This window comes from Podarcis liolepis (assembly GCF_965112155.1).
Source record: "Podarcis liolepis genome assembly, chromosome: 3".
NCBI classification, from domain to species: domain Eukaryota; kingdom Metazoa; phylum Chordata; class Lepidosauria; order Squamata; family Lacertidae; genus Podarcis; species Podarcis liolepis.
In genome coordinates, this window is record NC_139557.1 from 20,133,962 (window position 1) to 20,159,370 (window position 25,409).

A 25,409-nucleotide genomic window follows, 5' to 3' on the forward strand; every position below is an offset into this window, starting at 1 on the left:
CCTGGTCAGGTTTTCCTATTATCGCTGGTGCTTTTTTCTGCCTTTTTTACAATACTGTATTGTGGTTTTGATTCATGGTACTGCACCAAACCCCACCCCAGAATCTGTTGCAATAAAAAGTAGGCTAAAAATACCTTCCGGGTGGCACTGTGGTCTAAACCACTGAGCCTTGGGCTTGCCGATCAAAGGTTGGCAGTTCAAATCCCCGCGACGGGGTGAGCTCCCATTGCTCGGTCCCAGCTCCTGCCAAACTAGCAGTTTGAAAGCACGCCAAAAAGTGCAAGTAGATAAATAGGTTCCGCTCCGGCGGGAAGGTAAACTGTGTTTCTATGCGCTGCTCTGTTGTTGGTGTTCTGTTGCACCAGAAGCGGCTTAGTCATGCTGGCCACATTACCCAGAAAAACTGTCTGCAGAGCAGACAAATGCCGGCTCCCTCTGCCTGTAAAGTGAGATGAGCGCCGCAACCCGAGTTGTTCGCGACTGGACTTAACCGTATATCATATGCACTCATATGAGCACACTATAAGCCTCATGTAATACACCATTTCAACGGCAAATTTTCCAATTGTTCTTAGCTCTCCATTGCAAATTTCTGAATTGTCTAGGCCCCACCACACAATCACAGCCCTCCTTCTGTCATGGTACTAGGGCCAGCCTCAATGTTTGAAGATAGTGGCATCTTGTCACGCCACCCTCCAGCCACGCTGCAGCAGTAACTGCCCAAACTGGGGACTTACGTTGCAGAAGCAACTGTATGGTCTATTGGTAACTGCTTCTTCAAATGACTTGTAGAGTTCCCTGAAAAAAAGCTTTGGAGCGTGATTCTTTTTCCTTTTTTTACATTTGTGCGTAACCAGTGACCTGTTACAACTGTCACTCAAAGGAGTAGAGATACTCCATCAAGAAGCATAACACTGGATTTAATGTGTACAGTGGTACCTTGGGTTACATACGCTTCAGGTTACAGACTCCGCTAACCCAGAAATAGTGCTTCAGGTTAAGAACTTTGCTTCAGGATGAGAACAGAAATTGTGCACTGGCGGCGAGGTGGCAGCAGGAGGTCCCATTAGCTAAAGTGGTGCTTCAGGTTTCAGGTTAAGAACAGACCTCTGGAACGAATGAAGTACTTAACCTGAGGTACCACTGTATACCCAAGCACAAGACATTCCCTTCAAACATCTTTGTGCAATCCTAGGATGCAAGTAGCAGGCATAATTCTATTTAGAATCCAGCCTATATGGATACTTGCTGCACAATACTAAACATCCTTCTTCAAAAACAAATTCCATCGAGTTCAGTGGCCTTTGTAGCAGAATCCACTGCATACTCCTGAGTAGACGTGCCATAGCATTGCATAGCAAAGGTCCCTGAACTGTGGGGTTTATTTTTGAAAGCTACTGTGCTGTTAGTAATACCAATATTGTGCTTAGCAGTAAACCCCATTGTGTTACATGGGACTTACTCCAAGAAAGCATGCCTAGGATTGCAGCCACCTCCCTTGTTAAGTGTGCTAAAGACAATACAATCCTGTACACACCTCCTCAAACAGAAGTCCCACCTAAGCTCTTTGAGGCTGGTCTAGGGCTCTCATAGAAGGTGGTCTAGGGTTTCAGACAGGGCAAATGCCGTCTTTTCAATTTAGCCTTTATGGGCATTACAAACATGCTCAGAAGTAGAATCCCAAGCATTCCTTCGTTGGAAAGAGGCTTGCAGGCTCTTGTTTCTAACCTTTGGTTTGTTTCCTAAATACAGTGGTATCTCAGGTTACATATGCTTCAGGTTACAGACGCCGCTAACCCAGAAATAGTACCTAGGGTTAAGAACTTTGCTTCAGGTTAAGAACAGAAATCGTGCTCCGGTGGCACGGCGGCAGCAGGAGGCCCCATTAGCTAAAGTGGTGCTTCAGGTTAAGAACAGTTTCAGGTTAAGAACGGACCTCCGGAACGAATTAAGTACTTAACCCGAGGTACCACTGTACTGCTCCTCTTTTATTCTGGCACTTTGTGCTCTCTCCCTCTTACCTGCTATCCTCACAAACGTAGATTAAGCATTTCAAAGCTTTTAATTTAAATAAGGAAACACAACAATGATGCACACAGATAACTTTGCTATGTGTTTGTTTAAGATATACCTTTATTTATGTACAACAAAAGGAGGCACATTTAGGTAACTAAACTCAATCCTAAATACTGTGAAAAATGACTCTGCATGGCAGAGAATCTATATGAAAATTTATAGTGGGTGTTAATTCAAGACAAGTTTAAACTGATGGTGAGGGTGGGTGTTCTGTATCTGTGCATATGTATACAAAATTTGGGTCAGTGTTCTTGTATAGTAGTGCAAACTTAGATGGCAGCTTATTAGTCCAATGACTCAGAACCCACTCCAGCCAATTGACACTTCAATCTGAGATACGTTTACTTCTAAGAAACAAGCTCAGAATCACTGTGTTTGGCCTGTAGCTTGTAAAAGCATTAAACTGCCAAGTGGGCTATAGCAGCTTAGGTCACAATTCGCCATTAATGCGAGTACACTAGCATTAATCAATTACAGGTGGGAATCTGGTTGTTTATGAATTGTACTTTTTGAATAATGATTTGTGTGTCACTCCCACCTCTTGTGATTTGCTCTGAGATTCTTGTTTGTGATTCTATGCAATGCCCCGATCATATTTTGTTAGTATAAATCACTCAAAATAACTCCAAGGACATAAAATTGATGTATGTGAATCCGTGCAAAACACTGTATTATATTATAATGTTCCATGGATATAAGTGAAACTTTCTTAACACATACCTGCGCTAAAGGAGAACAGTCTCAGCTAAGAAGTATAGGAATGCCATGTCATGGCTTACTGATTCTGGAAGAACCACGTACTCACTTCAGGTGTGCAAAGGTAACAAACAGAAAGCCAGTTGTGGATCGGGACTTGGTAAGCATATGCAAAGCAGTAACTTTCCCCTGTGCCATACACTAAACCTAAAAGGTTTGACTAAATGTGATCTGTGAGGTGCTGCAAGCCAAAGAAGAATACCTGAAGTAAGAGGTTTTAGTTGAGGTGGTGGAGGAGGGCAATAATGCAATAACTGCTTTGCAAAGTCAGAAAACATCAAAGATGCAATCCATTGTTAGGCATACATCAATTTTGACTGAAATATGCTATCAGCTGCATCCGGAATACTGTTCCTAGAGATGTCTAGAGAACCAGTCAGTGTACAATGGTGCTATTACATCATGCCGAGCTGTTTTCAGCTGGGTTTCCTTACCAAAGCAGAAAAATACTCATTGACTCGAGCGATTCACAGGTGATTTCTCTGTCTTATATTCTTGGAATTCCTTTTTGGAGCACAAAAATGAAGCTGCCACATATTTCAAATACAGTACCATGCACAGCTAATTCGGATATGAAGCACTGAACTATCAGAAAACACCTACGAAAGCAGACATCTTTCCGTTTTGTTTGCAGAACAGCAAAAATCTCCCTTCAGCCCAAAATATACAAAAACCTCCACCTCTAATTATTTTCTTTAAATATTAATTTATTCTGATATTTTCTCTTAAAAAAACAAACACAGTCTGCATTGATTGTGATAAATCCCAGCCAGAGATGCAAAATAACTTGGGCTCCATCTGTTGCAATGAGGCAAGATAACAGAAGCAAGAAACTGTAAATTCTGAAAGACTATCTATTGACACTATTTTGATACAGTGCTTCTCCTTGACCTTTATTTTAATAGCCCCACCATCACTTCGCTGATATCCCATAGTTTCCTTGCAACCAAATCATCCATGGCATTGGGCAACAGTTGTTCCTCCTTGCAGTTTCCAAAATATTTCCCAGATACACCCTCTACTTCGGGGGAGGAGGCCAGATAAATTGAAGTCTGGGCTCCTTCCAGAGGGGTTTTGAAGAAAGCCCAAGATACCAAATTGAAGAGGGGTTTGGCTAGCAAAGGGATATGTATATGTCTGCCTAGATTTGTTCTGACAATACCGGGATGCAGCACATTGACCGTGACCCCTGTGTTCTCTAAGCGACGGGCTAATTCCCTAGTGAACAGTATGTTGGCCAGTTTACTCCGACTATAAGCAAAGCTTTTATTGTAATTTAGCTCACTGTTCAAGTCATCAAAGTTGATCTCGCCGTATTTGTAAAGCTTGGAGGAAACCACCACAATCCTGCTGGGCGCAGAGCTTTTCAGAAGTCCAAGGAGGAGGTTTGTGAGCAAGAAGTGCCCCAAGTGGTTGACGCCAAACTGCATCTCAAAGCCGTCCTCGGTCTTCATATAGGGACACTGGAATATCCCTGCGTTGTTGATCAGGACATCCAGCCTAGACTCTTCCTTTATACAACAGAGGGGGAAAGTAGTCAGACATACTAATGTAATAATATTAAAATTATTCATTTTTTTAAAAAATAAAGTTTAAAAAGTCTGATCCCTTAAAAGTGACAGCGAGCCTGAAACCCTTTACAGTTGACCACTTCTAATGTTAGCAATACCTTTATTGATTTGGCCACACACCATTTTGATTTTCCGCTCACTCCAACCTGAATCTATTGATCTTTCTTTTCCTGTCAATGTTTTTCCTCTTAGGGTTTTGTTGGGATGGGACATATTAGTGGTGGGTAGGCCCATGCTCTTTTCTCCCATTTTCTGCCACTCCTTTCTCTCTTCCCCCTCTCTCTGCCACCTCCTTTTTCTCTTCTTTTTGCCACATAAAAAGTAGACTGCTTGAAATTAGGCTGAGGGCAGCATGTGAGCCTAAGGCTACTAGTTGCCCACCCCCAATGTAGAGTTGGACAAGTACTGGGTTCAAATCTCCTCTGTCATTAAACTCTCCCTAGGTGACTTTCTATGTGTCAATCAATCTCTCAGCTTAGCCGATGTCACAGGTTTGTGATTCAAAAGAAGGGCATTTTGCCCCTCTCTGATATCTTTGGGGAAAGTGAGGGGGGAAGAAAAAATGCAATTAAAAACACTTTTCACAAGCAGCATGGCCTAACACATACAAGTTCTGGAACTCATCTCATTTTTAATAGCAATTAAATGTTATTGGAGAACACTCCAGCTGCTGAAACACAAGCCATTTACAGTGCAACGCTATTCATGTCTCCACAGAACTAAGTCCTAATGAATTCAGTGGGGATTACTCCCAGGTAAGCAGGGACAGGACTGCAGTCTCGTTCACTAATAATATTTAGCTATACAGAAGCACTGTGCCAGGATTGTCAGGTCAATTATTTCAAAATATCATATCTCCAAAAACATATAAGAGTGAAAGCTCATTTGGCTCATTTGGTGTGACCAGACACTCTTCTCATATTTAATTGATCACTTGTTGATTACTGGGTGAAAGGAGACTTCCAGTGACATTCCAAGGAATGCAAAACAAATACAGCTTATGACTTTGTTGTTTCTGCTAAATTGTCACTGTTTTACTCTCTTTTGATGCTATTAATAGTTGCATGGCAAGATTTGACATTGGAAGGTCAAATGCTCTTTTATGAATGATATTGCTGTATCTGTCCCCTTCAGATGTACTGGATTCTATTTTCCTATATATGTAGCTTTTGTGATAATAATTCTAAGATTTATTACTGACATGTCATTCTTCTTGGGAAAAGGATACTGTGTGTACTTCACAAAACAAGTTTGCATCTGATACAAGCCAGGCCAAAACCAGATCAACCAGCTCCTCTTCTCTATCCACCCTGTGGTTGTCTGTCTTTAAATCAATAAGATCAGGCTGTAACCGCCCTCATACTGGCTAGTCTGCATTTCAGATTCAGCAAAGATATATTCTCACTGCTAATGCTTATGGCGCAAAGAGAAAACCATTTTGTGCTGTGCCATTTGGGTAGACTGCTACATTAAACAGCAACAACTACAGATGAAGGGAGCTACCAATAAATTCTTAGGCATACATTGGGCGGCTCAATTGGTAGAGCACGAGGCTCTTAATCTCAGGGTTGTGGATTCGAGCCCCAAGTTAGGCAAAAGATCCCTGCATTGCAGGGGGTTGGGCTAGATGACCCTTGCGGTCCCTTCCGACTCGACAATTTTTTTGACTCTGTGGTCCCTTGAACTCTGGACCCCAAGACATGCATACTTAGATGAAAGCCCCACTTATTTATTCTGAAATTCTATACCTCAGTCAGTCAGTAGGGATCAAAGATGAAGGGTCTTTAGCAGCAGCCCAGCCAGATGGGTGGGAAATAATAATAATAATAATAATAATAATAATAATAATAATAATAAAGGCAGCTCTTTAGCTGCGGCCCATAATAATAATGGCGGCTCTTTAGATGCAGCCCAGCCAGATGGACAGGGTATAAATCATAATCATAGCTCTTTACCTGGAACCCAGCCAGATGGGCAGGGTATTATTATTATTAATAATAGTGGTAGCTCTTTAAGTGTATCCCAGTCAGGTGGGCAGGATATATAATAATAGTAACAGTAATAGTAATAATAATAATAATAATGGCAGCTCTTTAGCTACAGCCCAGCCAGATGATCCGGGTATGTATGTATAAATAAATGATATTATTATTATTATTATTATTATTATTAGCAGCAGCAGCAGCTCTTTAGCTGCAGCCCAGCCAGATGGGCAGGGTATTATTAATAATAATATTAATAATGATGAGATGATTGCTCTTTACTGCAGCCCAGCCAGATGGGCCGGGTATGTATAAATGATATTATTATTATTAATAATAATAGCTCTTTAGCTGCAGCCCAGCCAGATGGGCCGGGTATGTATAAATGATATTATTATTATTAATAATAATAGCTCTTTAGCTGCAGCCCAGCCAGATGGGCCGGGTATGTATAAATGATATTATTATTAATAATAATAATAGCTCTTTAGCTGCAGCCCAGCCAGATGGGCCGGGTATGTATAAATGATATTATTATTATTATTATTATTATTATTATTATTATTATTAGCTCTTTAGCTGCAGCCCAGCCAGGCGGGCTTGTCTCTTTACCTGCAGCACCTGCTGGCAGAAGCGGCGCACGGAGCCCAGCGAGGCCAAGTCCAGCTGGCGCACCACCAGCTCCCCTCGGCCTCCGCCTCTTTCCCGCGAGCTCAGGCCCATCTCGGCGCGCAGCTCCCGGGCCGCCTCCTCGGCGCGCGCCGGGTCCCGGCAGGCCATGATGACCCTCGCGCGGCGCCTCAGCAGCTCGGCCGCCGCCGCCCGGCCCAGGCCGCTGTTGGCGCCCGTGATGATCACCGTCTTGCCCTCCATCCGGCACAAGGCAGCGGCGGCGGCGGCGGCCGTAGCGCTGCCCTTCCCCGCGGCCGCCGCCGGCCAGAGGCGCCGGACGAGGAGCAGCAGCCCTCCGCCCAGAGCAGCGGCCACAACCACCGCGGCGGCAGTGGCGGCCATCGCCCTCGGAGCCCCGCCCCAGACCGTGAGGGCGGAAGGGCCGAGCGACGCGCAACCCCGGAGCGGCGCGGCCCAATGCGCGCCGCTCGCGGAGGCTCCTCAGCGCCGCGTTGCGGTTGGCCCTTCGCGAGGCATCCTGGGAGGTGTAGTTCTCGAGCTCTCTGGAACTTGCAGCCTTTCTCAACCTTGGGTCCCCAGGTGTTTTTTGGCCTACAACTCCCATCATCCCTGACCGCTGGTCCTGTGAGCTAGGGATCATGGGAGTTGTAGGCCAAAAACATCTGGTGAGAACCACTGTAAGGAACAGCGATAGCAACGACGCGTTTCTTTCTTTTTGGGTAAAAGTTATTTATTTGGTTATTCAGATTAAAGTTTTACAATCTCATATCCAACACGCAACATAAAAACAAGGTTAGTCATTTCCTCCTGCATCTTTTATAACAATCCAAATCTTTTACATCTCCATTATGTCCAAAATTCACCATCAACAGCACAAGTGTTATTCCAATCCCACTAACGATTTTAGCTGTTTACAATGGTTTTTAAGATAAATTATAAATTTCCCCCATTCCTTATTAAAAGTTTGGTCATTTTGGCCATTTCGGCATAATTCATCAACTTGATTTGCCATTCTTCTCTGGTAGGGACTTTATCTTATTTACCGCAGCTAAGCGGATGTTATTAGCCCAGAGATGGAAAGAAGTCCGCCATGCATTTCTGCACCATGTGGGGAAGCCACAGCTTAGATTTCCATAAGCCAACAAACAACTAAAAAAAAAGGTGCAGCTGCTTACAGATGGCTACACCTGTCCTGTGAGGTAAATAACCGAATCTAGTTATTGCCATCCCTACCAAAAAGTGAGAAATTCCTTTCTTAAAAAAACCCAAGTGTAAACCTCAATACTGATCTGTAAGATGGTGGGAGAAATGAGCATTTTAGCAAAGCTTTACATTACTGTTCATCAGCTGCTTTCTTTCTTTTAAACTGTAAAAAATAAGCAGACTTAAGTGTTTCAAAAATACCCATTTATTGCCATAGGAGAAAATTTAAGTGCATGGTAAAATAAATGGCAGCACTCCACTTACGGAACTCTCTTCCAGGGGATCAAAAGTCTTGAAGAGCAAATTAAGGATTTTCTTGTTTCTTCGGGCAATTTTGGTTTTGAAAGACATATTTTTAGAACTGTGCTGCTGATGGACACTTCGTTTATGTATAATATACAATAATTGTGTAGTTTTAACAATTTGGTTTTGCTTTGTGTTTTACACAGCTTTATGTTGTACAGCACAACTGGACGCCTTCAGCTGTCCCAGTTGCAACAAAACATGTCTCTCCTGTATTGGTCTCTATAGCCACAGCAGGTGCTATGACCTTCCAAAAGTTTTACTTCACCTCAAAAAGCACACTCTTCCATTGTTTCCAGAGACAGATGGACGCCAACAAAATTGTTAGCTGCCCTGGGCTCCTTGTGGAAGAAGGGTGTGGTTACAAACCTAATGAATCCATTTTAAACCAAGAGTGATATGAAAATAGGAATCTGTGTTGTTGAGGGTCACAAGTCACATTCATCCCTGCTCTGTCTTTCAATATCTACCTACTTTTATGCAATAGAATAGGGTTTTCCAGATATTTATTTTCCTCTTACAACACTGCACTAAAAAGTAGCATTAGCAACACTGTATTTTATATTTGTTATGTGAGCTGCTTAGGTTTGTGTTAAGCAGAGAATAAATATTTTACATTAAAAACAAATATATACAAAGCAGCAGTGCCAGCAAGAATGTTGACTGCGCTCCAAAGGCGAAAATATTTTCAACTTGCAAATGAAACCAACGTTGAACAAGGCGGGACAACTGATTGCTATTGGACTTTGACCCAGCATGTCCAATGATATTATTAGTGATGGGAGTTGCAGACCAACTCTTGCGAGAGCCAAAGGTTCTCCACCTGCTGCAATAGACTTTAAAAGGGTTAGATTTACAAGGCCTTTCTCTAGATGCAAGATAGGAATGTCTGCTCCCACAGGAAATAATGAGAAAAGATGAGAGCTTCATGCTCTTTCTAAGGGCATTTTGTGTGTGTCTATTTTGCAAATGAAAATGCAGTTCAGTGTTATTATCCCTATATTGCATGTGGTGTCGTGGCTGAGAGAGTTATCCCCACACTGCAAGGTAGAGAAGGATCCATTGGTCATGTTGCAGCTTCTGGTTAGAGGCTGATAAAAGCCAACCATAATGTAAAGGTAAAGGGACCCCTGACCATTAGGTCCAGTTGTGACCGACTCTGGGGTTGCGGCACTCATCTCGCTTTATTGGCCGAGGGAGCTGGCGTACAGCTTCTGGGTCACGTGGCCAGCATGACTAAGCCACTTCTGGTGAACCAGAGCAGCGCACGGAAACGCTGTTTGCCTTCCCGCCAGAGCGGTACCTATTTATCTACTTGCACTTTGAGGTGCTTTCGAACTGCTAGGTTGGCAGGAGCAGGGACCAAGCAACGGGAGCTCACCCCTTTGCAGGCGTTTGAACTGGTGACCTTCTGATCGGCAAGCCCTAGGCTCTGTGGTTTAACCAACCATAATGTAGTATGGAGTTATTATGGCATGTCCCAGAGCCATATCTAGGTGAACTTGCGCCCCTGGCAGAACCGTCCAGATTGCGCCCCCTAGCCATGGACAAATTAGCTCTTCTTTCCACCTCTCCTCAACCCCAACCTCCTCCATCCATTCAATTCCTCACGCACTTTACCTTGTAATGAATACTTTCACAGAAAATCCACTATTTAATTTATTTATATATATATTATAGCCAGTTTTGCGCCCCACCCCTCGCCTGCACCCCTGGCGGGGGCCTTCCTCACCACCCCCTAGCTATGGTCCTGGCATATCCAATCCAAGATTTGGTTTCTTTTTTTATGAGAAAGATGTCATCTGGGCGCTCCGTTTATCATAATTGCCAACCTGGGTGGTACTCCCCAAATATTATCTCTTGGTACGCTCATAATTTGCCCTTGAGGAATTCTGTTCTCAACAAGGCATATAGTAAATAGCATGCCAGTCAAACAGGTCTAACTCCACTAGTGTTAAATAATGATTCAGTACATCCATGGGTAGACGCATAATGGGAAAATAGGTACATAATGTTGAAAGGTGCACTCCTCTTCCTTGTGTATCAGTATCATGTTTCATAGGCTTCTATCACTGTCATAATCTGTACTTGGAATTGAGTCCCATAGAACTTTGTTTCTGACCAAGCTGGATGATATCAGAGAATAAAATTGTAGTGCTTTCTGTTTTGGGAGCTGGAAGGTGCACTGGGCCCTTAATACAAATGCCTGAATACACTTTGAGCACAGACGTCTGCCTTATGTCCTTAAAAGAGGGCACAGATAGGGAAATGATTAAACCAAGGGCAAAAGTAATGGTTATTCTCATTCCATGGAGCAATCTGAAGAATAATTTTGCCATACAGTCCCAGTTGAATGAAACATGGCAATCTAATTGCAGTGGTTATGCAAGATACATTTAAAAGTGTTTAGAAATATTAGCCTATTAATACCGTATCTATGCAGGGAATGAATGGTTGCTGCATTCATTTCAATAGTGCAACTTAAAGCAAGAATATATAGTTTACTTCTATGGGACAACTGTTCATGAATATGCCTTTAAAAGACTCTTGAATAAATAGAAAAATGCTGATTAAGTCTCTAAAAGCCGCTTTTATTAAACCAGACAAGTAGCTTTAAAAAAGAAGAGGGTACATGTGTATCCCTATAAATCACAAGACATTTACTAATTGGTTTATACCACTTTCACACAGCATAAACCATGGGACGCACTAGATAGAAGGCAGGGTCCGGTCTACTGACTGCCATTAACAGTTACATATACCGCCACTTTGGCGTTTGTGGTAGCAGGTGTCTGTGTGCATAATAATGCAGCACAGCTCAAGTTCTAGATAATGCACTGGGCCTGTATTCAGAATCACTAAATGAAAGGAGTGCTATTTGCATCACATTCCAATCAATGGAAACTATTGATTGCATTTTGATTGCATTCCACTGACTTGGATCCTGCAGTCTAGCTGGTGTGCACACAGGGCAACAGACTGTCTAATAAAGCAGTAACACATACAAAATCCCATATTTCCATAGCTTTTGTGCAAAGTGTGCACTAGGCACTGGTTATTCGTCAAGACACAGCAACGAACGCATGGTCTTCTGCTACATTCATGGTTCTGTAGAGCAGAGGGAATGATTTAAGTATTACAGTGCTAATATTTCCCAATAGCCAAAGAGCCCAAGTTAGAAAGGTCGACTAAAACCCAATCTGTTTAGGAGTGTATATGCAAGTATTTCAACTTCTCCCAAAATATATATTTATAGTAAAAATATATATCTCCTCTAAAAATAGATCAGGAAACTGGAGGTCGCACTTAAATCTAAACCTTGATAAAAGTCCAAGAATGGAAATTTCAGACTCAACAGCACATTCAAGGCTAGGCTGAAAAAGCAAGTTAATTTTTGGCAGGGCTGTCTTTCAGCTTGGACTTGTGGTACTTCTGCCCAATGCCATATGGCACGTGCGCAGCAATCGTACCCAGCTGTCGTGCTCCCTCTATGTGAAACATCTGATCATCAAAGAAAATATGAGGTCTGATTTTTGCCAGGACTGGTCCCTTAGGTGCCCCTGCGAGGAAGAGGGCTTCATCAATCTGCACTCCCCAGCTGCGCAGAGTCTTCAGCACTCGGGCCCCAGAACTGGCGGCGCTTCTGGCAGTCACCAGATACGTTCTGATTGGCGAATCTAGCCGTTCGTTCTTCGCGTAGAACTTCTTCTGGAGTCGTCCAAGGTCTTCCAGGAAACCTTTCAAAGGACCCTAAAGGCACAAAATATCAGAAACACATTTACCATATGGAGGCCGGTGATTCAGAAGAGAACTATGAGGGTTGTAAAAAGTGTAAAGGACGAATAAAAGTTTTAGCTAGAGAAAAGGTGCGCAGGACATTGCTTTAGGCTAAGTTTGATCACTGTACCATTTATTATTCTTATTCTTATTAGTATTTGTATACCGCCCTATACCCGCAGGTCTCCAGGCGTACAACATAAAATCGCAATATAAAACAAAAAATACATAATCAAAATGAAAACAAAAACAAACCAATACACCCCCCAACTTTTTAAAAGGGCACTCAATGTCAGTCATCTAGTTCAGCATTGACTAAACCCAAACTTGGGTCTCCTGCTGTTTGTGGACTAAAACTCGCACCATCCCTAGCTAGCAGGACCACTGGTGAGGGATGATGGAAACTGTAGTCCAAAAACAGCTGGAGACTGAAGTTTGGGAAACCCTAGACCTGGGGGCAAGAAGCAGTAGGTTTAAACTACCAGCTGCAGTTTCCATTAAACATAAGAGAATGTTGGCTTCCATCCTTGTCTTTCTTTTGGAGACTAAACATTTGGATGGTTCTACCAGGGTACCCGGGATGCAGGTGGCGCTGTGGGTTAAACCACTGAGCCCAGGACTTGCTGATCAGAAGGTCGGCGGTTCGAATCCCCGCGACGGGGTGAGCTCCCGTTGCTCGGTCCCTGCTCCTGCCAACCTAGCAGTTCGAAAGCATGTCAAAGTGCAGGTAGATAAATAGGTACAACTCCGGCGGGAAGGTAAACAGCGTTTCTGTGCGCTGCTTAGTCATGCTGGCCACATGACCTGGAAGCTGTATGCCGGCTCCCTCGGCCAATAAAGCGAGATGAGCGCTGCAACCCCAGAGGCGGCCACAACTGGACCTAATAGTCAGGGGTCCCTTTACCTTTACCTTACCAGGGTAACCAACCTTATCAGGACAGGACGTTAAAGATTTATTGTTATGCCTTTAAAACAGAATCTGTTTCTGATCTAAGATTCTTCCACAGACCTTTCCAACGCTTGTTAAGGCTTCCAATAACTTAAGGGGTAAAATTATAGCAAACGTTGACCACCATACCTGTGCCAGAGGCTTGTTCTCATTTAGTTGCTCATGCTCAAAAAACCTATCCAGGCCATGTTCTTTCACAATTATTTCAGACTCGTCAGAAAACAGAACGGCGTCTCCATCAAAGGCTACTCGGAGTTGCTTGTCATCGTAAGGGACGTTTTTATTCCCAGTGAACAATGTGGCTGCAGCAATTCCTGCGGAAATATTTCAGAAGTCGTTAGGTCTGTATCTGTATCTCGTATAAGTTAAAGTCCATTGTTATAAGAGCATAATAAAGGATCACACCTTGGTGGTAAGCATAGGGGTTTGTGTGCTTGATGCAGTAAACATTTTCTGGCTAAACCACTGCCTTTCTAGAGTAACTAAGGCTGCAGTCCTAAACACACCAGGAAATAACCCCCACTGAATGCAAAAATGCATCCAATTGTGCTGCAAGGCTGCAATCACCATTTGCACAATTGCTTAGGAGCAAGTCCCAGGCTGGACACAAATTCAGACTGCATTCATTTTTATGTCAACTGAGTTTGCTCACTAGGAGGCCATACTTTCATCATTCATAATTAGGACTCATATGTAACTGAAAAACTTCCATTTTCTTAAACCCAATGGCATTGGCCCGATGAAATGGACCATCTTACTATTATGTTTCTTCATTTCTACAGACGTCTGTAGAATACTTTGGATGACAGCCCAGAAGCACATTCTTGTACTGATATACTTGAAATCTGTACTAAGTGTAAGGCAACTGGGTTCTACCACGCTGCATGTCCTGGGGCTCAAAATTCAGGATGTTCCCGCTGGTCCAAAAAGGCTGGTGACCCTTGGGCTAGTGTATGATTGAAGCAAGCAAATAACTTGTCCACACCTTCTTCTATGGCTTCTTGAACTTTTTCAGAGTCAGCAGAAAGGTACAGATTTGTAAGGTACGCTTTTAGGTACCCGATGGGAGACTTCCCTCCAGTCATGCAGAACCTTTCAATTAGCAGGCCTGGAATGGATAAGAATTTTTATTTTATTTTTAAGAATCATTTGATGCACAAGACACACAGGTTTTCTTGCAATACAATCACATGGCAGCTGTGTTCTCCTTTGGGAGGCATGTAGGGAGCTGGTTTAAATGGGAGAGGTGAGAGATGCTTCCAATCCGATGTTAATTTCTCATGGTCTCTACATGAGAATCTGAAAGAGATCTGCCACACCATCATAAGGGAGAGCAGCATCACAGTTATGGACTTGGCCTCCTGGAATTTGGTTGCAACCTGCTACATACAGTTATTTACAATTTAATAATTACACGGGACAAGTATTTGATTTGGTCTCGGCCACGGAGGGCATTTGAATACATTTAGCTTCTACCCCAAACAATAAATTTGGGAACAGACGGCTACATCATTATGGTGGTCAGGCAGGGATTGTGGTACCCTACCATGTTCCTTAGCCTGATCTATTCCACCATCCCCTAAACTTTGGATTAGTGAAAGTCACATGTAAGTGAAAATCAGATGCTGCACACAAAACCCTCAGAAAGGCCAGTCAAAATCCAATTACCCGGCCACCCCAGTGCAGGGACTGGCCCCAGCAATCATAGCCAGGGTTGGTGGGACTTGTGTTCCACCAACATCTGGAAGGGGCCACAGGTCCCCCAACCCAGCCCTAGCTAGTTCGTCCCAACTCTGCAGCCCCACCATTGTGATTTTTATGTCGCTCAATTCCTCCTTGCCATTTTCAATTCCATCCATGTCCTCTGTGCTCCTCCCCTAGCTTCGCAGTCCTTCCTTTGCAGCTTTCAGTTGCATCGCTCCCCAAATCCAGCCCATTTTTCAGGGCCAGGGGTAGGGACACAGCAGATGCGACAAGATGGGAAAGGACCAAATCATCTTGGAGAGGAGGGAGAAGATGTGGAAACCATGTTGCTTTTCAGCCAGGTTGCCAGATGTCCAACAACATTAATCTGTGGGACATTTGGAGCCAGTTATGACAGCTTCTTATATCTGGCAAGTAAATCTTGCCAGGCATAACTCAAGTAATTCTTTCAAATATATCTTGAATCTAGGGCTACCCTAGCCTCTGTTGGGTTCCAGAAATCCCACAGGATTCTGCACAGAGGTGCAGGAGGAAACCCAGCCTTCTCTTGAGTTGTGCTGAGGAGGCACAACAGTGAGACACATGACAAGAGTAGCAGCACAGCCAGATGGGCAGGAACTCAGACCTCCAGACTCACCGTAATGGTTAATGCTGTTGATAAGTCTCACCCCAACTTGAGCATGGTTATTAGTCATAAGCACAATATCAAACAGCTCTTCATCATCTGGATACAGCTCACGGAGTCGGGCGTTCACCAGCTCAACTGCCTGTGAATGGGCAAACATAGAGGAGTTCATGCGTTAGCTTAATTTTAGCTGTTTTCATCAGATCTTCTGACCAGGACATGTGGGAAGCCATCTAGAAAACGAATGCACTTGCCAGCTGAACTTCCATAATGTGCTCTATTAATAAGCAGGCCTGCTAAATTTTGGTGCAAAAGGAACAAACCCAAACCCCACCTTCTAACAGTTATGGAGAAAGTGCGTTTTGCAGTTTTCAATTTGGGCACCTACAATTATCGATTGATTGTAAGGTTAGCTGTATTGTAAGGTTACCCAAGGCTGTTCAGCTTGGCACCCATTTTTTCAGGGGTGGGTGGGGGGAAGAGAAAGGAAATCCTTTCCAATTACTGAGCAGAATGTAGTAGACACCACTGCATATGAAAACAAAGAAAATGGAAGTGTTTACACACTGCAGAAAATGCTGCCGGTCTTGCTTTCAAAAGAGTTAGGAATGATAATGATGATGATGATAATTTATTACTTATACCCCCGCGCATCTGGCTGGGTTTTTCCAGCCATTCTGGGTGGCTTCCAATAGAATAATAATAATAAAGCGATAAAACATTAAACCTTAAAAAGTTTCCCTATACAGGGCTGCCTTCAGATGTCTTCTAAAGGTTACATAGTTACCCATCTCCTTGACATCTGCTGGGAGGGCATTCCACAGGGTGGGCGCCACTACCAAGAAGGTTCCCTGTAACCTCACTCCTTTCAGTGAGGGAACCACCAGAAGGCCCTTGGAGTTGGACCTCAGTGTCCGGACTGAACGATGGGGGTGGAGATGCTCCTTCAGGTATACTGTGCCGAGGTTGTTTAGGGCTTTCAAGGTCAGCACCAACACTTTGAACGGTGCTTGGAAACGTACTGGGAGTCAATGTAGGTCTTTCAGGACCGGTGTTATATGGTCTTAACGGCCGCTCCCAGTCACCAGTCTATCTGCCGCATTCTGGATTAGTTGTAGTTTCCGGGTCACCTTCAAAGGTAGCCCCACATAGAGCGCATTGCGGTAGACCAAGTGGGAGATAACCAGAGCATGCACCACTCTGGCAGGACAGTCTGTGGGCAGGTAGGGTCTCAGAATATAGGAAGTTGCCTGATAATGGTGTGATACCATCTATCCCTCTAGCTGCATAGTGTCTACACGGGCCATGCAGCAGCTCTTAGGTGTTTCAGATGGGAGACATTTCCAGCTCTGCTGAGAGGCTGGAGACAGACGTTGGATACATGCAGAGCCGATGCTCTAGCAGAGCTCCAAATCTTCCATGTTGCTTTTGCCCATTGTCCGCTAAGATACTTTGAAAACACAGATCTTTATCCCAGTCTCAACAGAATGAACTATTGTAAACTGGATCGTCTCTACTTTTCACTTGGTCTCTCTTAGGATTACGAGGCACAATGGGAATCAATTGTCTCCCTCAAGTTTCACTCTCGGTTTTTGGTGCGCTCATTTAGCACTCCCAGCCCCTCAGTAAAAAGTGGCCTGGAACCCCGAAGCATCATTTTTGTGTGTGTGTGTTTTCAAGGAACCACCACCAGGGAAAGCAGGAGGCCATCTTTAATATTTCCTCTAACTCTGAAAGTCTGTGTGTTTATCTGGCAGCAGGATTATGTAACATGCAGCCAGATTATTGCTTTTGGGCAGAGGCAGGGAAAGGAGAGGAAAACCAGGTGGCGGGGAGGGAGAATTGCAGCTCTGGGATGCAGAGAATGATAATGTGTGTATATGTATATATATATATATAGCCCCTACGGAACTGGACTGCTTGGGAGGAATCTGGTTTACCTTCACCAAGGCAAAAGCTGGGCCGGGCTTCAGGGTGACGTTCTCGTTCGCCTGCTGATACTCCACATATTTTTCCACGCCTTGCTCTTCGTAGATTTTCCTCTCTTCCACCATATCAAAGAGAGCCCTTGAGGAAACAGCGATGGTGATGGCGTTTTGGGGTTTGGGCTGCAGGGGTGCGGGAGGGGAAAGAATTATGATAACATTATTGAGGAGTCAGCCTTATGGGGGAAGAGAGTGTGTGTGCCATGGATGCAGCTAGGATTTATGGGCGTAGCCGGGGGCGGGCAGGCTTTAAGTGGGGAGGCAGAACCTCCGTTAGTTATTTTTATATATTTACTTGATTTAGGGGGGCAGCTCTTCCCTGCCCGCCCCCGGCTACGCCCATGGTGTGTGTGGGTATGTGTGAGAGAGATGGGGAGATCAGGAAGGGTACGAGTGCGCGGGGAGGGGGGGCGCATGAGAAAGAGAGATGGAGGCCAGTCTGAATTGTTTTACAGAGAAAACCAGCCAGGGGCGTGTAACCACTTGGGGCGAGGAGCAGCGGTACAAGGAAGAAAGGGACAGCCATTTAGTGGTTGGGGGAAGGAAGGACTCGCTTGCGCCATTGCGCAGCCTCTCCTAGGAAGCTGTTGCCCTTTGCGCGCTTCCTTGGACCCCAGAGGGCGGGATCTCTTACTCCCGAGTAAAAAAAACCCAACAACGAACCCCGTGGCCTTGCACTGCACTTTTTTTTCCTTTCAACTCACGGGCCGGGGTCTCTTAGTGGAGGCGAGGCTTTCGTAGGCAGCCTTGGCCGCTTCCCAGTCTTGCTCGGCGACGGCCACTTCCTCCTCGGAGAGCAGCTCCATTTTGCAGCCGCGCTGCTCTTCCTCTTTGTCCGGGTTGCAGCCGCTCATCCTCCGGCCTGGAGTCGCCGGCTGGGGCTCGACGGCGCGCAGCCGGCCGAAAGGGCACCCGCAAGGGGAGGGAAGCTTCGCAGAGCGCCAGGCACCCCTCGGACGCCCCGGCAACTGCTCAGGCTCGAGGGGGGAAGAAAGGGCATGCCCAGCCCTGCCTCGGGCCCCGTCGTTTTCCGTCTTCTCGGCACGCCCGTCCGCGCCTCTCTCCGCCACACCCTTTGTCCCCAGGCACAGGGCGGGGAAGACGGGAGGAGGAAGCCGGGCTGCGCCTCGGAGCGCCGGTGCCTTTTCGCTCAGGCGAGAGGAGGAAGCGCCGTCGAACCGGTTGGGCGGCGATCGTGCGCGCAAACACGCGCGCCTTTCCTGGGTTGCAGTGGACGTTTAGGCGCGCTTAACTCCGCAGGGTTGTGTTAAGGGGGACTCGCATCCCACGAAGAGGATCCGGCTGGAGATCACGCACAGTAACAATAATGATATAATAATAATTTATTGCTTATATGCCACCCATCTGACCGGCTTGCCCCAGCCACTCTGGGCTTCTCCCAACAAAAAAATAAATAAATAGTAAAAACACAATGCAACATCACACTACTAAAAACTTCCCTGTACACAGGGCTGCCTTTGGGTGTCTTTTAAAAATGACAAAGTGACATCTGCTGGGAGGGAGGGACAATATTAGAATTGTAGAATTGTTGGGTTGGAAGGGGTCCCCAAGGGCCATCTAGTCCAACCCCATGAAGTGCAAAAAACTCATCCAAAGCATCCATGACAGATGGCCACCCAACCTCTGCTTAAAAACCTCCAAGGAAGGAGACCCCACCACTTCCCGAGGGAGACGGTTCCACTGCCGAACAGCTCTTACTGTCAGAAAGTTCTTCCTGACTTTTCATTGGAATCTCTTGTCACTCATATTCATTCTTTTTAAATATATTTTTTATTAATTTTTTTTAACATATAATTTTCAACAGTAATTAAACATACTTTTACATCTTATTCAAATTTTTGACTTCCATCAATCCTGTCTGAAAATTTTCCAATCTAATCTCTCAGTATGCATTTCCTATCTTCCCTATTACATTTCAAACTCATAACCAATATCTCTATCTTTTTCTACTTTGTAACACTTCGTATATTTCTCCTTACAAAACTTCTTGTAGTCCTACTAGCGTAATTTGTTGATTACAGTTGCTCTTCAAATAATTCATATACTTCATCCAATCTTCTGTAAATCTCTGGTCCCGCAGGTTTTGAATCCTTCCTGTCATTTTGTACAATTCTGCATAGTCCATTAATACTCATATTCATTCTTTCATTCACTCATCCCCTGCCTACACCCATCCACATTCCATACTAACCATCCCCACAGCAAAACCTTGCAGAATGCAAGTCCTCCTGCCATGCATAATTATGGGATTTTTGCTAATGATCAATAAAGAGTTTGGCTTATCTGAGTTGTGAATTTGACTGTTAGTACTCAAAGAAGAAGAGGAACACGGTGTTTCCATGCGCTGCTCTGGTTCTCCAGAAGTGGCTAAGTCATGCTGGCCACATGACCTGGCAGGCTCCCTCGGCCAGTAAAGTGAGATGAGCGCTGCATCCCCAGAGTCATCCGTGACTGGACCTAATGGCCAGGGGTCCCTTTACCTTTACTCAAAGAAGAAACCTTTGACTGGACCTAAGAATTGATCCATACTTTTACATGTATGCTGTGCACACGTCATAAAATGTGAAGTCGTGACAAATCTTTGTAGAAACTGCATTTGTCAGTAAGCCCTGAATGGCTGCAGCTCCTTTGCACAAGCCTACAGTATGTTTACAACGGTATGTCACCATCGTTTTGTTATTTATATGCTGCCATTAAAAACTTTCCTGAACAGGGCTGCCTCCAGATGTCTTCTAAAAGTCAAATAGTTGTTTATCTGTTTGACATCTGATGAGAGGGCATTCCACGGGGATGGCACCACTACCAAGAAGGCCTTCTGCCTGGTTCCCTGTAACTTGGCTTCTCACAGCGAGAGAACCGCCAGAAGGTCCTCGGAGCTGGACCTCAGTGTGCAAGCTGGACGATGGAAGTGGAGACTCCCTACACTTCTAAGAAATTAACTCTGGTGAGCACCAGTGTGTAAGTGGCAAAATCTCTTCCCTCGTAAATTATGAATTTGCATTTTGAGCTTCCAAAAAATCATACCCATGTTTTAGTTTCAGTGCTGACACATCCATTCTGAGCATAGCCAGAGAAATGTCATGAGATATGCTGTAATCGTGTGCAGACTTACTATATGGTAGGTCCCATTGAATTCAGTGGGACTTACCTCCAAGCAAATGTGCTTAGGGATTGTGCTGTAGGTTTTTGAAAAGTGTGTTGCACTCACTTTAATGCTTTTATACTTTCTATTCGTTTTATTCTCTGTTGATAGTCTTAGCACACAGTCTTTTTCAAACTGGGGCAGGATTTCTGCAAGATTAGTACCACCATCTGTGGTGGAAAATTAAGATTTATTTTTTATGTTGGCCTTTCAAACCTTTTCAGACTAATTCATGAGCAGGAGAGGGGCATTTCCTGAGTGTTTTTAACGTGATGTATTCTCTCCAATCCAGCTACCTTCTCTGATTACAAGAGTGGTTCATTTCCCCTCATTATTCTCAGTCTTAATGCAGTTAGTGATTTCAGGCTGGCCACAATAACTGATTTGATAAATCAACCCACCGTTTTAGTTGTATGCAGCCTTTTATTCACTGCACAGGCCTTTCCAGATAATTAGTGCAATGAGGCCACAGTTGCTGTTGATTTATTGCAGTCTACACGTCCTCCCTACATATTTGTTGCAGGGATATAATGTTCCTGAACATTTAAACCACGGTGTTTTGTCACTTGCAAACTTTAGTATCCATGTAGGTGTGACGTGGCACCCCCATGGCTGCGGCGGGCCCCATTGGGCGTCCCTGTGGCTGTAATGGGCCTCACGGCCTCCTCCCAGCTTGTGACGTCACACATGTGTGCCGTGTGCATGTTGTCACACGTGCAATGGGTCCCCCCAAAGTTGGGCGGAAGCCGGATGTGGGATGTGAAACACAAGAACAGTCAAGTACAACATCCCTAGAGTGGATATAAGGGGGGATGTCTGGACCAGCTAGTTGGAACTTCCTGTTTCTCATAGGCTGGGACAGACTTCCTCTGCATGTGACTAGAGGTGGGTGTGACCTCACCTGCCCAGGTAACAATAGAGCAGGACTGGTCAGCCGTCTCTCTCTGACCACATTTGTTGAAGAAGCAACATCTGCTTAGCCTAAGATGCTTCCAGCCAAGAGAGGACAAAGGGACTATCTCCTTATGGGATAGTTTTCAGGTATATTACTTTTCTAACTTAAGTCTGCCTTCTGGGATCCATTTGTGAACAGAATGTGAGTGAGTAAACTCTTTTGATACTTTTATAGAAGACTGTGTCATGTCTATCTTTTTATGAGGGACTAAAGGGGAAATTATCAATGAAACTTATTATAGAGGCTTTAGCAAGCCTGAGCAAACACATCCGCTGTGCAAGTTTAAAAGGGGGAATGTTACTCTGCTAAATTGTAGAACTCGTTAACACAAGTTGGAAAGGATATAATCAAACAATATACAGTGGTACCTTGGGTTAAGAACTTAATTCGTTCTGGAGGTCTGTTCTTAACCTGAAACTGTTCTTAACCTGAAGCACCACTTTAGCTAATGGGGCCTCCTGCTCCCGCTGTGCTGCCGCTGCATGATTTCTGTTCTCATCACGAAGCAAAGTTCTTAACCCTAGGTACTATTTCTGGGTTAGCGGAGTCTGTAACCTGAAGCGTATGTAACCCGAGGTACCACTGTATCCTCTCCTGCATCCCTGAACATTCCCACACTGGAGCCTACAATTCAAAGAAACAAAACAGCTGAGGACTAGTGAGCACAACAACTCATCCTGCTAGATCTTGCCCCAATGAGGCATCTGCGAGAACTGAAGGTCCCTGCCTTCTTGCAGTTCCCTCAGCTGCCTCTTACCCTGGGTCCATCCCAAGCAATCTGAGACTTCAGCAGAGCGTCTGTCTGGTTCCACCCTCTTCATAGCTCTTCTGGTTCTGGGAGACCAGTGGGGAGCGGAGCTGGATGCCAACATTATCCTATGGGAAGGAAGGAGGGAAAGAAGGAATTTGACTATCCCTTTTGCCCTGTAAAGACCCCTGGATGGTTAAGTCCAGTCAAAGCTGACTATGGGGTCGTGGCGCTCATCTCGCTTCAGGCTGAGGGAGCTGGCGTTTGCCAACAGACAGCTTTCCGGGTCCTGTGGCCAGCATGAGTAAACCACTTCTGGTGCAACGGAACACTGATGGAAATGAGAGCACACGGAAACGCCGTTTACCTTCCTGCCACAGCGATACCTATTTATCTACTTGCACTGGCGTGCTTTCGAACTGCTAGATTGGCAGAAGCTGGGACAGAGCAACGGAAGCTGACTCCGTCATGGGGATTCGAACCACTGACCTTCCGATCGGCAAGCCCAAGAGGCTCAGTAGTTTAGACCACAATGCCTCCCATGTCCTGTAACAACCCTACTTACAGTAGCATCTGATCAGGGAAGGAGTGCGTGCAAATTATCTTTGCCCAGTGGTTTGAAACTTGAACTTCACTACTGCTATGTCACCCTTTCTCCTATTTGAGCAATACGGCTGAGTCTGAGGTGTGGCCAGGTAGCTCAATTCCTCTGTTATCACATTTGCCTGTAGCTGCCATGATGACTCCATGGTAGATTCTGTAGGTTGTGGTGGCATTTGAGTTCTTCCTCTCTTCCAATTTACAATATACAAAGCCTATATATATAGGCTTCCAGTTTTGTTCCTGCCAGATGAGACGAGGAAGAGAGAAATAGATAGTTGTCACTTTAGTTTAACCATTACTGTTTTTATTCCTAGTATATCCTCTCAACATTTAATAACTCTCACTTCAGTGGTTTCAAGCACTTACAGTGTGAACTGCGTGGTCCAACTTTTCATTGACGCTGAATTATCCACATACCTAAACATCCTTTAAGAAATTAGCGCACACAGATGTGACATTCACTATCCAACATAAACATATATAATTTTAAGTAAGTGACATCAGCCAAATAAAATGGTTATGATTGAGTGCGGGTGATTATTTGTTTTGAAGAGTAAATAGATGACAGAATAAAACCATTACTGGGGGAGGCCAGGATTATATCTGCACTTTATAAAAAAGAGGGGGAGGAAGTTATGTTAATAAATATAAAAACATGTGTGCATATTTCAGTGCTTTACACAGTGTATAAAACCAGGGGACACTTTTTGCTCTGTACAAAAAAATGTGAATTTATTACAGTTCTAAATGCATTTAATCCATGCTGAAATTCTTTCCTAATGTGTGGGACATTAATATTCTGAAGGTCAGTTACTACTCACAGACCACTTAATATAGATTAGTTTCCTCATGTCGCACTTTGAACAAGTCTTTTAGATAACCATTTGCCGACTCTCTTTGGGAATACACAATTCCTTCCAAGTGTGGAGTTTGGCAGCGCTGTCTCTCTCTCCAACTTAAATTTCTTAGGTCTACGCAGGTGTGTAGCCTAGCACTCTGGTAAATGTTGAGTCCTAATTTGCAAAAGGCTGCTGTGCAAGTACAACCCTAGGCATAGTGACTTGGAAGCAAGCCTTGTTGCGTTCCCTGGGATTTACTCCTGCATAATTACAAGAGCAGAAGCTGGGTCCTACTGGACGGAACCATCAATCAATCCATCTAGATCAGGGATGAGGGATCTGCGGCCCTCCAGATGGTATTGGACTACAACTCCCATCATCGTTGACCACTGGCCATTCTGCCAGGGGGCTGATGAGAGCTGGAGCTCAACAACATCTGAAGGGTCCATTCCTCATCTAGGTACCATCCTGGTTTTTTTTTACAATTGCCAAGAAGATGCCTGTGGAAAGATCACAAGCAAGTCTTGAAGGCAACAGCCCTCTCTCACTATTCCTGGCAGCAAAGAGAGTCTATCAACTGGTGTTAGCCATGACGATAACCATCTTCCTCCATTCATTTGTCTAATCAGCCTTTAAAACACCACCATCTGGGGGGATGCACGACTGTGGTACCTATTGAAACCCTGTTAGACTGCAATCTTGAACTCACTAGAGAGAAAACCCTATTGTACTGTGGAAACTGCATCTTGCATCACATTTTAATCTGGTGGTATGTGTGTTCCAACAGGATAATGATGTCTCTGTAAAGATGTTCAAGAACTGCCAAACTGCCAGTGTTTGGCCTGATTCTGATGGTGCGTGCCAACAAATCTCCAGTCTCTGGTCCCACTTAGTTGGCCAATGTGTATATCTTCCTTTCTTTTCTAACTGCTCCAAGGCGGCTGAAGTGGGAGGCAGCAGCTGCATGGATTCTAACAGCTGAGTTCAGTTGACCTTCGAAACTGATAAGCATGGGAAATGTAAGGAGGTATTAAAGAGAAGATAGTACTTATATTTTCAGGAAACTCTCTCCAGCCTTGAGCCAAGAGGAAAACTCTTTATCAGAAAGGGGAACCTTCTCGTGAACAATTTGCCAAAGCAAATCTCCTTTGATGAAAACGAACTGCAAAACGCATTCCTTTCCATTTAATTCCTCGACAACCTGGTACTTCAAATATGTCAAAACCCACAGTTCAGCTCATGTAATATTCCAGGCATCTTTATTCGATTCCATGGGTTTCATATGGTCCATGTCAAACATGAGTCTATACAATATTCCCAGTCTGCAGATGCTGTCACACTCACGTTTTAAGTCATGTAAATAGTTCTGATTTTTAACCTTTTAACACCCTTTGCTTTCGTTTTGAAGCTTTCAGGAGGATGGTTTTCCTCAGACGGGACACATGGAATCTACCAGCAAATCCCTTGTCTTCTAAGAAAGGAATTCTAGTCCCAGTTGCTCTGCCATTAATAACATCCTATCCTGATCTCTCCTTTT

At 44.5% G+C, this 25,409-nt stretch overlaps 3 protein-coding genes across 4 annotated transcripts in view; all 3 read right to left on the minus strand.

Moving 5' to 3' along the window:
* Nucleotides 1-2,115: 2,115 nt before the first annotated feature.
* LOC310703372 (retinol dehydrogenase 14-like) lies at nt 2,116-7,427 on the minus strand. The gene is made up of 2 exons (XM_083495709.1): nt 6,998-7,427; nt 2,116-4,343 (listed from the first exon to the last, which is right to left on the minus strand). The coding sequence occupies exons 1-2, from the start codon at nt 7,397-7,399 to the stop codon at nt 3,726-3,728; spliced, it is 1,020 nt and encodes a 339-aa protein (XP_083351835.1). The 5' UTR covers nt 7,400-7,427; the 3' UTR covers nt 2,116-3,725.
* A 3,667-nt stretch (nt 7,428-11,094) lies between these two features.
* Nucleotides 11,095-18,828, minus strand: LOC310703363 (cytosolic 5'-nucleotidase 1B-like). The gene is made up of 6 exons (XM_083495691.1): nt 18,269-18,828; nt 17,520-17,687; nt 15,592-15,721; nt 14,236-14,358; nt 13,380-13,564; nt 11,095-12,274 (listed from the first exon to the last, which is right to left on the minus strand). The coding sequence occupies exons 1-6, from the start codon at nt 18,416-18,418 to the stop codon at nt 11,912-11,914; spliced, it is 1,119 nt and encodes a 372-aa protein (XP_083351817.1). The 5' UTR covers nt 18,419-18,828; the 3' UTR covers nt 11,095-11,911.
* LOC310703420 (uncharacterized protein) overlaps nt 18,808-25,409 on the minus strand; it is a 28,618-nt gene continuing 22,016 nt past the window's right edge. The window contains exons 4-5 of one of the 2 annotated variants that reach the window (XM_083495795.1): nt 22,440-22,558; nt 18,808-18,866 (exon numbers count right to left, since the gene is read on the minus strand). In XM_083495795.1, coding sequence (XP_083351921.1) covers nt 18,832-18,866; nt 22,440-22,558 — 154 coding nt within the window. In that variant the 3' untranslated portion in view covers nt 18,808-18,831. Of the gene's footprint in view, nt 18,867-22,349; nt 22,559-25,409 lie in introns of those variants that run through there. The other variant, XM_083495793.1, reaches the window with a different exon arrangement.

What these genes read in the sequence shown, in the direction of transcription:
- LOC310703372 (XM_083495709.1), bottom strand. Translation starts at nt 7,399, where the DNA reads ATGGCCGCCACTGCCGCCGCGGTGGTTGTGGCCGCTGCTCTGGGCGGA. An exon ending in TCTGCCAGCAGGTGCTGCAG is followed by an intron (nt 4,344 to 6,997) that starts GTAAAGAGACAA and finishes TGTTGTATAAAG; the next exon opens with GAAGAGTCTAGGCTGGATGT.
- LOC310703363 (XM_083495691.1), bottom strand. Translation starts at nt 18,418, where the DNA reads ATGAGCGGCTGCAACCCGGACAAAGAGGAAGAGCAGCGCGGCTGCAAA. An exon ending in CCACTAAGAGACCCCGGCCC is followed by an intron (nt 17,688 to 18,268) that starts GTGAGTTGAAAG and finishes GCACCCCTGCAG; the next exon opens with CCCAAACCCCAAAACGCCAT. An exon ending in TCAAGAAGCCATAGAAGAAG is followed by an intron (nt 13,565 to 14,235) that starts GTGTGGACAAGT and finishes ATATTTCCGCAG; the next exon opens with GAATTGCTGCAGCCACATTG.